The sequence below is a fragment of the Apostichopus japonicus genome, chromosome 9 (assembly GCF_037975245.1).
Source record: "Apostichopus japonicus isolate 1M-3 chromosome 9, ASM3797524v1, whole genome shotgun sequence".
Lineage (NCBI taxonomy): Eukaryota > Metazoa > Echinodermata > Holothuroidea > Aspidochirotida > Stichopodidae > Apostichopus > Apostichopus japonicus.
This window is the reverse complement of record NC_092569.1, coordinates 19,261,830-19,277,763: the sequence shown is the minus strand read 5'-3', so window position 1 is coordinate 19,277,763 and position 15,934 is coordinate 19,261,830. Positions and strand designations below refer to the sequence as shown.

The 15,934-nt window shown below is 38.1% G+C and overlaps 1 protein-coding gene across 2 annotated transcripts; it reads right to left on the bottom strand.

Moving 5' to 3' along the window:
• Positions 1-279: 279 nt before the first annotated feature.
• Positions 280-14,404, bottom strand: LOC139974116 (stromal membrane-associated protein 1-like). Of its 2 annotated transcripts, XM_071981040.1 has the most exons (10): positions 14,202-14,404; positions 13,105-13,238; positions 12,043-12,128; positions 11,096-11,174; positions 10,547-10,639; positions 9,017-9,182; positions 8,500-8,796; positions 7,597-7,814; positions 5,210-5,581; positions 280-1,594 (listed from the first exon to the last, which is right to left on the bottom strand). In XM_071981040.1, the coding sequence occupies exons 1-10, from the start codon at positions 14,317-14,319 to the stop codon at positions 1,343-1,345; spliced, it is 1,815 nt and encodes a 604-aa protein (XP_071837141.1). In that variant the 5' UTR covers positions 14,320-14,404; the 3' UTR covers positions 280-1,342. The 2 variants fall into 2 exon arrangements, with proteins under 2 accessions (XP_071837141.1, XP_071837142.1); XM_071981041.1 differs by lacking the exon at positions 5,210-5,581 and having other exon boundaries at positions 14,202-14,401.
• Positions 14,405-15,934: the final 1,530 nt, after the last annotated feature.

The window sequence follows — 15,934 nt, the reverse complement described above, 5'->3', positions numbered from 1 at the left end:
AGAAATCATAATAATGCAACCAAAAGACAGGCCAGAAAAAGTTGCAGAACTTCCTAAGTTCACTATAAAAAAAAAAAACCTGCTAATGCATTGGGTTGCATACACCCTCCTCCCCCATTTTCCTCACCTTCCCCTTCCCCTCCCCCACCCCCAAAAAAGAAGGAGCAAAACATGAAAAGCTGAGATAGTATACCAAGCAGCAACAACATTTCTGGAAACAGCTGATTAAATGTTCTAATGGTTGACATCATTTTTCCATATCTAGACTGCTTCCCTATCGATTCCCATCCTCTTTCACCTTTTTTCTCATTCCCATCACTTGACTGCATTGATCAGAATAAATCCTCTGCTTAACAAAAGAGGCTCAAACAGCTTGTATAATTAACCTTCTCACTTTTCATGAAAACTATTTACATCTTCTATCTCATGTTACTGCCTATGTGGAAATGATGCTACAACTGGACAGTGTACATCTTACTCTGGACAGGTCTTTGCCCTTGACCGTCAGGCTGCAGGGTTATGACGAGACAGATATTTATCGGACGAGGTCATATGGCTTTCTGAAGTTTGCCATAAATATATGTAGTGACAATAATACAACCAATATACTCTTCAATTCCAGTCTTAAATGAAGTGGATAATGTTTACTTTGCAATGCACCAACAGCTGCTTACAGTAATTGAGCAGAAATCGGACTATAAACCCTGTAACATCGATTCCTGAATATACTAGTTTCACTCCCTCTTCAGGTTATATTATGTGCTTCCCAAATATGTAAGAAATTGACAGCATGTTCATGAAAACTTGGTAAATTCTCTAAATCTAAATTTCTCAAAATTAACTTGTTATCAGCTCCATTAAGACCAGATTATTTGAACTGTTGATTTAAAACAAAAAATCAAAAAATTGTGACCTCATTTGAAATCCATTGCCCCAACCCCCCCCCCCAAAAAAAAAAAATAGAGAATCACAAAATTTCGAAATTTTCCCCACATTTCCCACTATGATTAGAATTCATGCTGAAATAAATTATATAAGTATTTTCCCCCTAATACAGACATTTAAACGTTTCTTGCACCAAGCAGTGCACATCAATAGCAAAAGGGCATATGATACATAGTTTGGAAGTTATATATATGTAACATCCTCATTTTTCACAGCTTCGCACTTTCATTATTTCGCTAGCTGCTTAAGAATGGTAAGGATTTCCACAAAGGGCTTCCACACAAGAAAAAAAGAAACGATGGGGAGGTCAAAGGTCAACCTCTCTGATAAGGGGTGGGATTATGGGAAGCAGCCTAAAATATTACATAGACGTTTTAACTGTTTAATAGACTCGTCATCATTTCCACAACTGTGTACTGAGAGTCTGTCCAGCCATATTGCCATTCCACCCCATGTTGCCTTGCACCGGTACCCCTTGGGCCTGTTGCATTGTGGGATACATCCCACTATTCCACGCAGCTTGTGCAGGTTGTTGTTGCTGTTGTTGAGGAGGCTGCTGCATTTGCTGAGGATTCTGTCCGTTCATAGTCATTTGAGCAGTCATGCCTGGATTGCCACCTATCCTCATATTCTGCATTTGAGCTTGAACCTACGTCGGAGGATGAGAAATGTGAGAAAGAGATTAAATCAATGAATGATAATGTAACCATGAACAGGGTATATCAACTGTAATATAGCTCACATTATTATGAACATTAACCATATATAGAACTCTATGACCTACCATTTCAATGAAAGACCTGAGACAGTATCCCTCAAATTCAACATTATTTTTAAATCCGACTTTCTAACACCATTTCCTCCCCCTGTCACACCCCCACCCCTTCCCTTATTCCAGAAGAGATGAATATTAATACAAATTTGCTGACCCCAAAGTAAAAAAAGTTAACATGCTATTAGGCACTGAAAGCTGCTTATCGCCATTGTGACCAGCATATAGTAAAATACACATTTAAAGAACTGTAAACTTAGTATATGAAACATGTATCGTTAAACATCGTCCCTCCCACCTCCCTCCCTCCGAGTCCCCCCCCCCCTCCCATAGTCATCTAGAACACTTTGCACATCACAAGGTACCTACCAGTACTTAAACACCATGTTATCAAAGCTAGCTACAATATGATACTGCATATATCAAGCAAGAGTTGATCCTAATATGAAATTTTAGAGCTCTTTAAAAATATCATCTGTTGAATGAGATGATCTTATGAAACAGAGGGGAAAGTTTAAGCAGAGCATATATGAAAACCAGTCACCAGTTTTAAAAAAGAGAGAGAGCATGATAAAGAAATATTTTAGTAGAATCAGAACAAATCAGAGAATGAAAGAACCCAATTTGAAAGGTGACAGAAGTACATATATTCAGAGCTCTAAATATTATAAATGTAGAGATACATGTGAGCCAAGATTATAGGAAAATGTCTCCAAATATCTTCGTCAACCAAAGAGAATCTTGCCGGAATTGAACAGCTTGAAGCTTGTATGCATTACATGCAAACTGAAGCCATGCTGAAGAACTTTCAATCCATATTTTTTGGTCTTAACGTAATTCGGAGGTCAAGAAACATTTCGATAGATGCAAGGCAAGATGACCTGCCATTTCCATTGGTCAATAGCATAGTCAGTGAATACAATAGTCTTGACTATTGAAAAATATGTTGGCAATGGATGTCACCATTTCTGCTATCAAAATTTGTTAAAGACAGTTGCTGTAATGGTTATGTTCCTGGTAACTGCAGGCCATAACGCATTTCAAGGTTAAAGGTCATCATATAGGCTCAAAATATGCTGGAATGTCAATATTGATCACTCTTGATATAACTTCAGCAAGCATTTTAGCATACCCTTGAGTGCCCTACACTGTGACAGTTAATACTCTAATATGAACATATATGAACATTTCTCAATATAATTCAGAACTACACAGGAAATGTATCTTTGAAAGCTTTCAGAAATTTTTTCAGTATGCTCAAATTTGTCGCTAATACTGATATACCTTCAGTGAGTAAATGATGGATGCAACGAAAGTATCAAGCAATTAAATAAATTGATTCATCAGGATATTGGATAAACCTGTAGGAAACCTCCACCATAGGTACAGTACATCAAACAAGATACGTTTTACAGCTGTCCATTATGCAGTGTTCTGACTTCCAACTTCTAAGCAATTATGTATGTCCAATAAGGCTCTCCAGACACCCCCCCCCCCCCTCCCCAAACAACAGAAGGTGCTGCCACCTCGGTCCTATCTAGTTCCACAAAACTGTGACAAGTTGCATTCTCTGACACAATTTTGTTTGTAGTTACAGAGGAAGAGATTTTTTGAAACACTTTTGGAAGCTTCAAGTCAAACTAATTGTTCAAATCACCTTAACTTGCGTTTACTAAATCACAATTTTTCGCAAGTTCACCAGGCGTGTTCACATGCTAGTGAGCGTTTACATATTATCTATTTAATACTGTGATACAGAGATCAGTGAACAGTAAAAACCATGCGCATTAGGACTGATATAACAGCGCCCTCTTTGAAGTGCTGGAGAGCCCAATTGACCAAACCTTCCACTTTGAACAATTGCTGTATACATGCCCCAACCCCAACCCCCCCATAAAAATAAAAATTTGATAACCTTCCATAAAACATTATGATCTCCCTTACTTCAATATTCACAAGTGTATTGATTACATGTTACAGTGGCTCAGCAGCCCCTATGTTCTGGTCAGTACAGCAAATGGAAACGTATTTAACTACTTAAGTGACTGAATTAATATTGCTTAAACCCCGAGCCCTCCAAAACATACAAATACTGATTATCATCAGTATGTAATCAAACTATATCATGTACAGTACTAAACACACAGACCTCTATTGTACTAAGATCAAAGAGTGTGAACAGGTCTGAAGTTCATGTATCAAACATATTATCAAGTTGGACTTGAAGCACAGGTTACATACCAAACACTTGACTAGCATACATCTGGATATATATATATATATATATATATATATTTATACATATTTGATCTCTAGAGTAAGGCAAATATGTCACCAAAACAGAACTAATATTGTTAGACACGGGTGACAAATGCCTACAGTGGAATTACGACATTCCTTACTGGTTTCGAACATCAGTTCAGTTGCAAAGCAGCATTTTTTGCTACAGTATGCAATGACAAATTTAACTGATCCTCTGGCTTTAGCATTGTGTGTGCCTGTGTTAAATCCATTCAGTGCACAGTCATAGTGGACTTTCAATGATTTATTAACGTACAGAAGTCTGTATTGCTTTATCTCCTTCTGTATGTACTTTGAGATTGTCAATGTAGAATAACATGTTAACAACTTCATATACAATCTACATGGTAATCAACTTGTTGCTTTATCTCAAGGATATCTGGCTACTGTACTATGTAATATTTTCACATTTGTCAAAGTCTGTGCTATTGCTACAGTAGTTGTGTTGATAAATTAACACACAGAGATGTTTCATGTCTAAATACTACACACATGACGCTGTATACCTGCAGTATGATCAAGGAGTCTCCCCTTACCTACTCTATTTACATAAACCGTAACATGAGTCACATGACACTTCCTTCCCTCTTCTCAATCACGTTTGCAATTTATTACAGCAAAAAATTTACAAATTAGTTGGCTTCTCACTAGAAACCAAAACTAGAAAAACAATCTTCACAAAGATTGTAAATGTTACGTGAAGCAATTCTTGCCATTGAAGGACATTTAATCCCAGTGACTAGTAATTTAACGGTTTATGAAAGTGACGCATTATGTTCTGATATTTCCATACATATACTGTACGCAATGTCAAGTGGTATGTAAGTTTATATGACACTGTTGGTACTGGTTTTGAAAAGTAACCAAACTTATTTCAGTAATGAAACATCTGTTGGGGGGGGGGGGGCTAATGCAATTTGTCACTACATTCTGTAGGATGGGTATTACAGTATTAGATAGGTGGTTAACGTTATATTGCAATTACAAACAGCTGCATTCACAATACGTGCATGATATATATATATATCACCAACTATGATGTCATAAGAAATATGATCAAGCAAGCCAAGAGAACCAATGTGACAATTTGTAGAAGATCATGCAGAAGTATTGGGAGATGCAGAAATAGAAGAAGAAGATGAAAGATGGCTAGAAGAAGGAAGAAATCAAAGACAAGTGGGAGGGGCAAACCTGATTAATATCAGGTTGCTGCTGCATATGCATGTATTGTGACTCCGCCCTGCCTGAGCCTGCCTGGTTAGTGGAGAACTGTGACATGTTCATCGATGGAGAGAATGTTGCCGTGGCAGCAGAATGCGAGTGGGGCGTATACATATTCTGAGACTGCATGGGCTGGCGAGACTGACCATGCTGTGGCTGTTGCCAAAACACGTCAGTCTCTGCTGAGGGCTGTTGCATATGCATGTATGACTGTTGCATATGCATGTTGTTAGTTGGCTGTTGAGTAGCAGGCATGTTGGTTACAGGCGACTGCCTTTGGTTAGAATCAAGCAGGGGCTGTCGGTTGAAGTGACTGGAGCCCTGAAACTGCTCAGTCTGAAACTATTAGTAAAGCGAAACAGATTAACTAAGCACATAAACCACAACTAGACAAATACATAACAGTTAATATCAACAAAGTCACACACTACACAAGTAGGTAAGGTAAGAGGATATTGCATGTGTTACACTACTACTGCTCAGTCTGAAACTATTAGTAAAGGGAAACAGATTAACTAAACACATAAACCACAACTGGACAAATACATAACAGTTGATATCAACAAAGTCACACACAACACAAGTAGGTAAGGTAGGAGAATATTGCATGTGTTACACTACTACTGCTCAGTCTGAAACTATTTAGCAAAGCAGATTAACTAAACACGGAAACCACAACTACATAACAGTTGATGTGTTGTATCTGTTCTCTTTCAAGTATCCATTGATATTCAATACCATCTAGACCACATAATTACATTTGTGATGTAAGGGACTAGGGCTGCCAGTGTTTTAATATAATGAGCAATATGGCCTTTCATGTCCAGAAGCAATCTTTGGTAACCTTCTCTAAAAGTCAAAGACAAATGACAATAGTAAAGAGCACAGTTTCTGTATGTTAGTTTTGCATGGGATGGGTTATAGAACAAACAGGACCATAAATGTGTATAAACTACCAAGCAAGCAGACTTTGTGAAGCAATTCCAATCCCCCTTCGACCGCCCCCCAGAGCACTTTATTTCTGATAGAAATACAAAATGTTAGTTTTATTAAAACACTCAAGAACTGAAACAGTTCTGTGGCATTGATATAAACTTCTCTGTTTCCATTACAGAGAATATGGAGTTTATATTGGATTAGAAAATCCAGCAACAAAAAATGAACCGAGCTTGAAACTGTTTAAGTTTCAAGGAAAAGTGAAAAAGACAATATGGTTAGATCAGCATCAAATTCATTTACTTAAAACAAATTTTTGCACAAGTAAAGAATGTTACAAAATCATATGGGTTCATCACTAAATGATGTTAGACCAATGCAACAACCTCTCTCTTCGGCACATAGATTCATACTGCATAATCCCTGTAAGAACACATGATACTTAAAAAAATACAAAATGTCCCATTGTGCACCAACATGGCTATTCTTTTACCCTGTAATTTGTACCTTATTTAATGTAAGGAATGAAAGTTTGTGTATAGACTTTAAAAATAATATTTCTTGCACATTTTTATCACTTCTGAAATCTGCTATTAATTATTTGACATCGATTATTTATGGGAATGAAGACAATGGAACACTGAGTGAGTGTATTGCTTTCTGAAGCAACTGACAGGTGAACATCTAAATTAATTTGACCAAAGGCTCATTTCGGCATGAGATTGTAAAATAATGACAGATTGTTTGAATATCTTAAAATTTTGCAGAAATTCTAAATCATTACTAGACATAAATCTGTTTCTCTTTTGATAACAAAGAGTGACTCAAAGAATGAGAATACTTATAATCTGAGTAGATGATAACCTGGGTATCAAATTATAATATCCTTTTCCATTGATTGGAGTGTTGTGTGTTGGTTATTTTGTCCAGCCATGATTTAAAGAAGTCCCACGCAGCAACAATTGCTGATATCAATGACCTTCTGTTCTCTCTCCTAGGTCAGCTGGCGGGACTTCCGTCCATATCCAGACATATCCCACAAATGTGGGACCCCGAGTCCAAGACCGACCATCCCGTGTCACTTTGCTAGTATATCTCTGCATGACATACGTGTCGTTTGCACAAAAGTTTTAATTTGCGGGGAAAATGACCATATTGCATGCAGGCACTTGCAATATTGACTGTGTTCTCATTAATATTCATGATACGAGCACAATAGGGTTTATCAATTCATTATGGACCACCCACCCACCAAGTATGGCATTGATGACTCATTCCCTTGTTGAGTCATCATGCATACAAACTTAAGTTTCACACACATACACTGACCTGACTACAAAGGTTCCTTTGCTATCAGCAAGGAACCAAAACTGGATTTCTCAAATAGAACAAGTTGGCCCAAAGTAAGTGATAAAACTTACCTGTTGTAGATATGCTTGTTGTTGCTGCATGGGGTTGTAACCCATATTAACTCCCATCATGCCCGGCTGCCCTGCAGGCATTCCCATCATGCCTTGCTGGTAGCCAGGCTGTTGTTGTGGCTGCTGTTGTTGTTGTTGATTCATCATCATTTGTGGTTGGCCAAAGCTGTTCCCCAATGCAGCGTGGTTCTGTTGCTGTGATGGAATGTACATACCACCTAAAAGAAGATAAATTGATGCAATTATGCATTATGACTAGAGTATCATCGATACAAACTCTCCCGGCCATCTGAATTCATACGAATGCTTCTATTGACAAGAAGAACTTTGAATAATACTGACAGCATTTACAGCCAGAAAGATCACAATAACTCAACTGTTTGACAAATTTTATGGTTAAAATATCGGCCAGAAGTTGCTGTCTTACTCGAACATCTGACTCTGATACAGCGGGCCTGGGACTGGGACTTGACACTCTGTTACAAGCTGTGGAACGGTACAGTTGTGTCCACCTCCCATCTCAATGACTGAGTCACTGCTGTCTTTAATGGTTTAACAATTGTCTTTTACTTGCAACTGTGACAACCAAACGTCCAGTTACAACCATCTACTTGTCTCTTATAATATACTATAGTTTCTATGTACAAACACTGAGACACACCTTTGCAATTGTAAAGCAATTTATCCACTTTGACTGACATTTTGGGATGCGATTACAAGGTAAATTGTTGTTCTTATTCCCTTACATATTAGTTTTCATACATCTCTGCATATCATAGGGGGCAAAAAAATTAATAGAGCTTGTGCAAAACAGTATTCAGGATATAAACTTGAGAGAGACTGGTAAGAATATTGTAGAAGATGTGACTGCAAAATCACATTCAATTAATTTCAGATGAATACCTGGAACATTGTACATCTGTTGCTGTTGACTAGGTTGATTTCCGAAGAGAGCTAAAATGGATTCTTTGGAGGTCTTCCCTGAGGTACTGCTGCTGCTGCTGGAGGTCTCCTGACCGAAGAGATCTACATCGTTTGCGATTCCGTTCGTAGCGGGCGGCTGGGACGGTGACGACAGAGAAGGTGCCGAAGAAGAAGCGACCATCTGGGGCGCCGAAATAGTTTGAGCAGCCACAGATGGAGTCTGCTGGGGTATCGGCATTGCAAATAGATCGTTATTGTTAGTTACTTTCGGCGTATCTGTGGAACAAAGAGAAATGAATCATAACCTTGTTATTAAGGATACAGTTCTCATTCTGAACTGTTTACAATTAAGTTTGTTGGTATTTTGTACTATTAAAATGATCGAGATTACACAAGAAGGGTAACAATAACCTTCTTATTTGAATTTATAACTTCTCAACCCTTTACATATATTCCACTTAAGGGATCACTTTTTTGGGAGGGGGTTTTGGCTTACCTAATCCTAGAAGATCATCCATAGAACTATTGGTTTTGGGTGGAGTGGCTGGAGCCGAGTTCACCACCCCTGGTTGAGATGGCTTAGCCCGCTGGAATGAACTGGCATTGAGAGGGGCAAGCTGCACCTTGGTAGGGGATGATCTACTCTTGGCAGTACCGGGTGCCTGGGTAAGAAGATGAAGAAGTACGAGCATCACAAAAACATGTTTCTGTTGATCACGGCCATGACAGCCCACAGACAATTCTTTTCACCTGCAGATATGTAATCTGGTCATGCAGGTTAGACATGAAGGTTTAAGAAACTCCTCGTTGAATGATGACCGCTGATAGCCAGTGCCACTACGAGTCATCGTTTAAATCTTTTTTTGGAAATTATGAAGTCCTTATGATGTTTTAGATGTGTTATGAGGTTTTAGAAATTATTCCAGCAAGGTTTTCTTGTTTTCATTTCCCCTTTGCTTGTTGAGGATAATACTGTGATTTGAGTCAGCAAAACGACAGGCAATGACTTGACAAGACCTTTACATAAGTTGACTTATTACGAGACTTGCGATCATTCCATCAAATATCCTCTCCTTGTTCAATGCAGCTACCTGGATGTTACTGAAACTATTTAAACATGACTACTATGAATTGACAGATAATTGGGGAGAAACCAAAAATACAAAGCCTTCCTTCCTCTTTGAATGCTTTGGTACCATTTTCTTTTCTATCAAATGTGTTTGACAGCCTTCAAGCTAGAATCTGCAATTGTGTTGTAAATTTGCTTCATGTTTCAGTCCAGGATATTAACAGACTATGTTCTCGGGTAAACTATTTACATTTCTGCTGTTCAGTAATCTGCCACCAGGTTAAGGCAAAGTCTATGCAAAAATGCCATTTTCACTAACAAAGAGGCTGCATAAGTGTTTAACAACAAAGGAACACAATGGTGTTTGGGCCTGTGAACATGGATAGATTTTCATATCTGCAAGCTTGATCAGAGGAATGGCGACAGTAAGTACGTTTACTGTAGCCTAAATAGCATCCCTTGGGAACCTCTAAAGTCCCACAGGATACTGTTATGTCTCATCTTATGGACGCAGGAAAACTCCTCAAGAAATAAGTTAGCATTCAAAGTTTGCACAGCATGTTCTATGTGATAAATTTTTACTTTTCACAAACTACCGCAATATTACTAGTATATAGTATGTATGTATGTATTGTTTGTACGTACTTTAGATCCCCCTGCAAGCAGGAACTTGCGAAGAAGCCATCATTGGCTTATCAAAGCCGCAAGCTGACCGAAGTCAGTCTCTTAGATTCATATTTAACGTCCATGATTATGAATTGTCAACTGTCAACAACTCTGTAACTGGACGACATACATTTAATCTAAGAGTGACTCAAACTCGGGACCTTATGATTGAAAGGCACCGGAGTTAACCACGGAGCTAACAGTCCTAAATTAATGCTTCAGTGCTTCAGTATGCTTCAGTGTGTCAAATTTTTGCTTTTGCCTTACCGGATAAATGATTCATCTACTCACTTTAGCTAATTTCTGTAGAGTGACAGGCTTTTGGTCCTGAGTATTTTTCTTCTTTTTCTCTGGTTCACTCTTGGGTGTCTCCTGTCTTTTCAACTTGATGAAGTAAAAACAATAAAACACCATTATAGGTAATTAATTTAATTGAGTTTTGTTTAATGAGAGAGCATGGAAGAGTCAGGTTAAAACAATGCATAGCAAGCAAGAACTCTAAATGATCATTTTAAACATTTCTCAACTGTAATTATCATCTAGACTAATGTTATGTGCCCTACCAAGTTAGTGTATATTGTACATCTCTGCATACTGTAGAGTATCTACAGTAAGGGCATGTTGTCTACAACTGAACGGTTGTATTGTCACTGATTCACTCGAATTATTTCTCAATATTCCTCTATGAACAATATTTTGAACTGGCCTACCGAGATCCAATAAAGACGACTAATGTTGCCTGATATAATGTATTATTTCACAGAAACTTAACAGTCACATCGAAACATGACCAAAAGTACCATGAAACGTCATACAGATATTATAAATTATGTGACTTACTGTGAGAAGCTGTTTCTCCAATTCTCTGTCGACATACTTCTTATGCTCGTACTTTGCCCGTATGAAATGCTCCAATGCTCTGTTGTTATCGTTAAGGAAATTGGGCGTTGGAATTCAAGCAAGTTAACACCACACTGACCAGAACAAATGTATTCTTGATTCAACAAAGGTACTTCAGGATGTATCATCAATTTATATTTCTCAATTTTAGACCTGTTTTGAATTCTCTGCATTTTAGCTTGCAATCCATGGGGTCAACAACGTAACATTCTTCCCTGAGAAAACGTTCAAAGGTTTACACCCAGGGGATAGGCGCATATGAAGTCAGATGTATCTATTTAACCTGTGATAAGTCACAAATGTTTGTATGTTTCTCACTCTACTTGTGGAATATTGGTTTTAGAGCCTATAATTTAATCTTATCTTTTAGGAGTTTTGCCAATCAATCACTTACAGAGAAACTTGCTTTTTATTTGCTTTGGTTGTGCAAATAGCAAAATTAGTGTTTTGCAATATTTAATGATATCAAATATCAAATTGCTCAGATGGTTTACATAAGACATACAGACACCGGAGAAGGGACAGACTACCAACCCCACCTCTCACCTCCCCCCCCCCCCATCCCAAGAAAAACTACTGTAGAGCACCAATGGTGCAGTAGCTCAAACCTTTCAATTCTGTGTTAATGAAAATATTGTTCCAGCAAGGATGTGTACACTCTAACATTGAATTAGTGCATGCCACATACCCCTATTAATGGTAGTTAACAATTTTGTTCATTTATTTTCTCACTCCACTCCTAGTTTGTTGCTGGATATATATATTGTACCGTTGCAGAACAGGAGCACCTGGGGGGGGGGGGGGAATAGCACATTTGCGTACTGGAATAGACACTCACACAAATCACAGATCTATATGATACTGTACATAACTCTGCAAAAGGATACGAGTCCGTCTGTGGTCGTCTGAAGGATGACGGCAGGTCAGCTTCGTACACTCTCCTACAGCTTCTATTGCCTAAACTTTCGATACTCTGAAACGACAAAGAGACATGATAGCTGACATTTGAACTCAACGATAGTTGATACTATAATGAATAGGGTGCGAAAGGACCCGCATACTGTTGATACTTTGCAACAGATAGTGTACCGGGCAAACTCAATTATGAGTGACGTTACTTAACCACAGTATGGTAGGAGAAGAGTTAACACGGGTGACAACTTCAAATGGGATCAAATATCAATCAGGATACACCAAAGAAAGTGGGAGATGTCCCAGAACAAGGTGTCAGGGATGCAGGGATATATACAGTAAGGTTTCATGTGACAGTAGGATACATACAGTTCATACAGTAGAATATGTTGCAACTTTATAGGGAAATTAAGTAAACAAAAATTTAAGCAAGAAGCTTTGGCCGGAATGAGATTGGCTCTAGTGAGTGTGGTGACATACTGTACCAAACTGAGTTTGTGTACTGTATCCAGCACTTATCTAGCCTAGATGTCTTTGCAGGATAAATCAGAGTCAAGATTCCATCAAGTTTGTTAACTTTGAATGAAATACATTTTTACTAGGATTCTTGGTAAACTCAAACAAGTTAAGTTTAATTTATTCTCAAAGTAAAATGACAAAAAGAATGGGTAACAGTGATACAGGGTAACAGTAATTAGGCAATTGACTGTCTGAGATCTGACATCACTGGAAACCAAGCAGACATGTCTATTATATATCATACATTGTCAGGGAAAATCCCAACATCTGGATCTCATTTTTGACTCTGAGGGCAAGTGAAGGGAATTGCAATTGATGAAAAGGTTCCAGGATCGATAAAACCTGTCGAGCTGCTTTTAAGAGCCCATTATTATATTACTTCAAATATGCTGGAAAGTGAGATAATAATTACTCCCCCATGTTCAAACTTTAAGACGCATTTTACCGACATGAGTCACTCAAAACATTTTTCCAAACTGTACAAGTACATTATAATCCTTATGTACTAATGACATTACCAGGGTTTGCTTTTCTGTCCAAGTGTCAAGGTTGACCGATTTTACTTTAGATATGTGGACTCCCAAGTTTCTGTGAATACCAGCACATCGAATGCAAAGAAAAACACCTATGTTCCATGAGGCCCATCTTGGTCCTGTGCGATAGATTATAAACAAGAGAGCATTTAATGCAATGTAATAAGTTAACTTACTCTTAACCAAGTCGCTTTACGTATATTACAACATAGTTTAAACTATTCTACTTGTACCGGGAAACTTCTAACTTTGTCACTGAAAATAAACAGTTCTAAGCCTTCCCTTATAGGTGACACTGATGACAAACCTATAGGAAGACGATCACAAGTGCTGAAACATTTCTTATGGGCGACAAATTTTCACATTTCTATTTCTTCAACTGCAAGTCATGTTTGACTCAATCATGAAGTATACTCTCTAGATATACAATGAGATATTTATTAAATTAACAAGTTAACAATATTTACATCTTTAATCTTTTCAATTTTCCAAAAATAATGTGGATATAGGCCTAGGTCTAGATAATATGAAGATATTATTTAACACTGAGCCTGCCCTAAGTTAGGCATTAGCATTGCAACGAGATGACAGTCTGGAGTGGCAAGTTGTCAATACAAACACATCATACTGCAGTTCTCACAACATTTTGGACCTATTAACCGGGAATAGTTTGGTGTTTCTGTTTCATCTCAAAATGGTCAAACAGGGCTATAGCAAGTGCAAATATGAATAAGTTCTTAGGAGTTAGGCCTACTGTATAGACATATGCAGTTTTGTACACAAGGACCATTCAACTTGGTGTATGTCTAGGCAAATTTCAAAATAAGGCCCTTTAAAACTGCTGCACAAACTTTGAACACTAAATTGTACCCTTTACCAATCATGATCTTATTTTTTTACACATACTAGTCAACTTGAACAGACTTGTTGAGTTAGTCCTAAACCTAGGTTATAATATACACGTAAAACTGCTCGGCACCGAAACATAGACTGCATACATAAGGGATAGGCCTACTGTACATAACACACACAAGTGCAAGGAAGTAAATAGTGGTTTCGCGATAACAGTTTCAGAAAACTACCTTTGGCATCACAATCAGCGCAATATTTGTTATCTTCTTCGAGTAGAAGCCGTCTAAGGATTGCCTGAAATTCCTCCTGTTGTTTTTTCTCCTTATCACGTTGTATTCTTGTCGACATTTTGAAATATTTGTGATCCCCTACCGGCTAAATTTGTGAGCGCACCGCTACGTTGCTTACATGTATTGATATCATGACATAGCCAATTGACACGTAGTGACGTCACGTGACGTCAGAATGCTCAGAAAGGGGCGTTCGCTTGAAATTCAGAGAATCTATATACTCCCCATACTTACGATCTGCGCACTAATTGGACCCATTCCAGCTCAAAAGATAGAAAAAGCGGAACAAAGCAGTCCTTATATGTAAATGATAAAACAGTCGTTGGTTCCATTGCATTGAAAAATAATGTAATTGTGAGATTCAAAAAGAACACCTGTCACTGAACCTAGTGTCCAAAAATTGCTGTTAAATATTGTTGAATCTAAGGCTTCCGGGCCAGACAATATTCCTAACCGTCTACTGAAAGAGCTAACTGTTGAAAGTGCTCCAATTCTTGCTTCATTGATTGTCTGATGGTGCTGTACCATCTGATTGAAATAATGCTAATATAGCTCCAATTTTTAAGAAGGATGATAAGCATCTTGCATCCAATTACCGTCCAGTCTCTCTAGCGTGTGTCTGTTCGAAGTTGTTAGAACATAATATTGGTGAAACACATCATGGATCATTTGGACAATCATGCTATTTTAACAGACCTACAATGGTTTTAGAAGAAGTAGTTGGTGTACTACTTAGGTTCTCATGACTATTTCAGATTAAGATCACTATTATGATAAGATACCCAGGTTGATATCATCTTCTTGATTTTTCTAAGGCATTTGATGTAGTCTCTCATCGTAAATTGCTAGCAAAGATCGGCCATTATGGAATTCGGGGAGATCTCTCCTGTTGGATCAATAGTTTCTTCTCACACAGGACCAGGGGGTATGAGCCGGGGGGGGCGGTACTGGGGACACGTGCCTTCCCCCATTTTTTTCCAAAATAGCAAATGTACCCTATTGGCAAATAAAATGTGCCCCTTTGATGGAGAACTGTCCTTGGGGTATCTTAAGCCTTTGTTAATTTTAATATTTTATTTTAATTATTTATTTTTAGTCTGTACATGCTATTTTTAAAATGGCATCCCATATCTTTTCGTAGCACGGTTAACAATAAACAATCTCAATAGATAAAAAATCTGTGTTGCAGCGCCCCATAAAAGTATTGATAGCATATATACTGACAAATCATATATATTTAAGTGATATGGCCGGTATGATCGGTTTATAGCATAACGAGTGGTGGTTGTGGAAAGAGAACGCGCCACTCTGATGTTTTGCCCCCTCCCCACTTTTTGGAAGCTTCCCCCCCCCCCTGCACAGGACCCAAAGTGTGGTTATCGATGGAATATCATCAACATCCTCTCCTGTTCTCTCAGGTGTCCCACAAGGCACCTGTCTTGGCCCAGTTCTGTTCTTATGCTATATAAACGACCATTACTTATCACATTAAAACGCAACTTCGTTTATTTGCGGATGATGCTTTGCTGTATAGGCCTATTCATTTCATCCTCCAGAAAGATCAGAATGCTCTTGAATCCTTGGCTACGCTTTGGGACATGATATTCAATCCCTCTAAATGCTTCATGATGTCTGTAAAGCGTAGCAGGCAAAATCTGTAATTGTTTTACTCT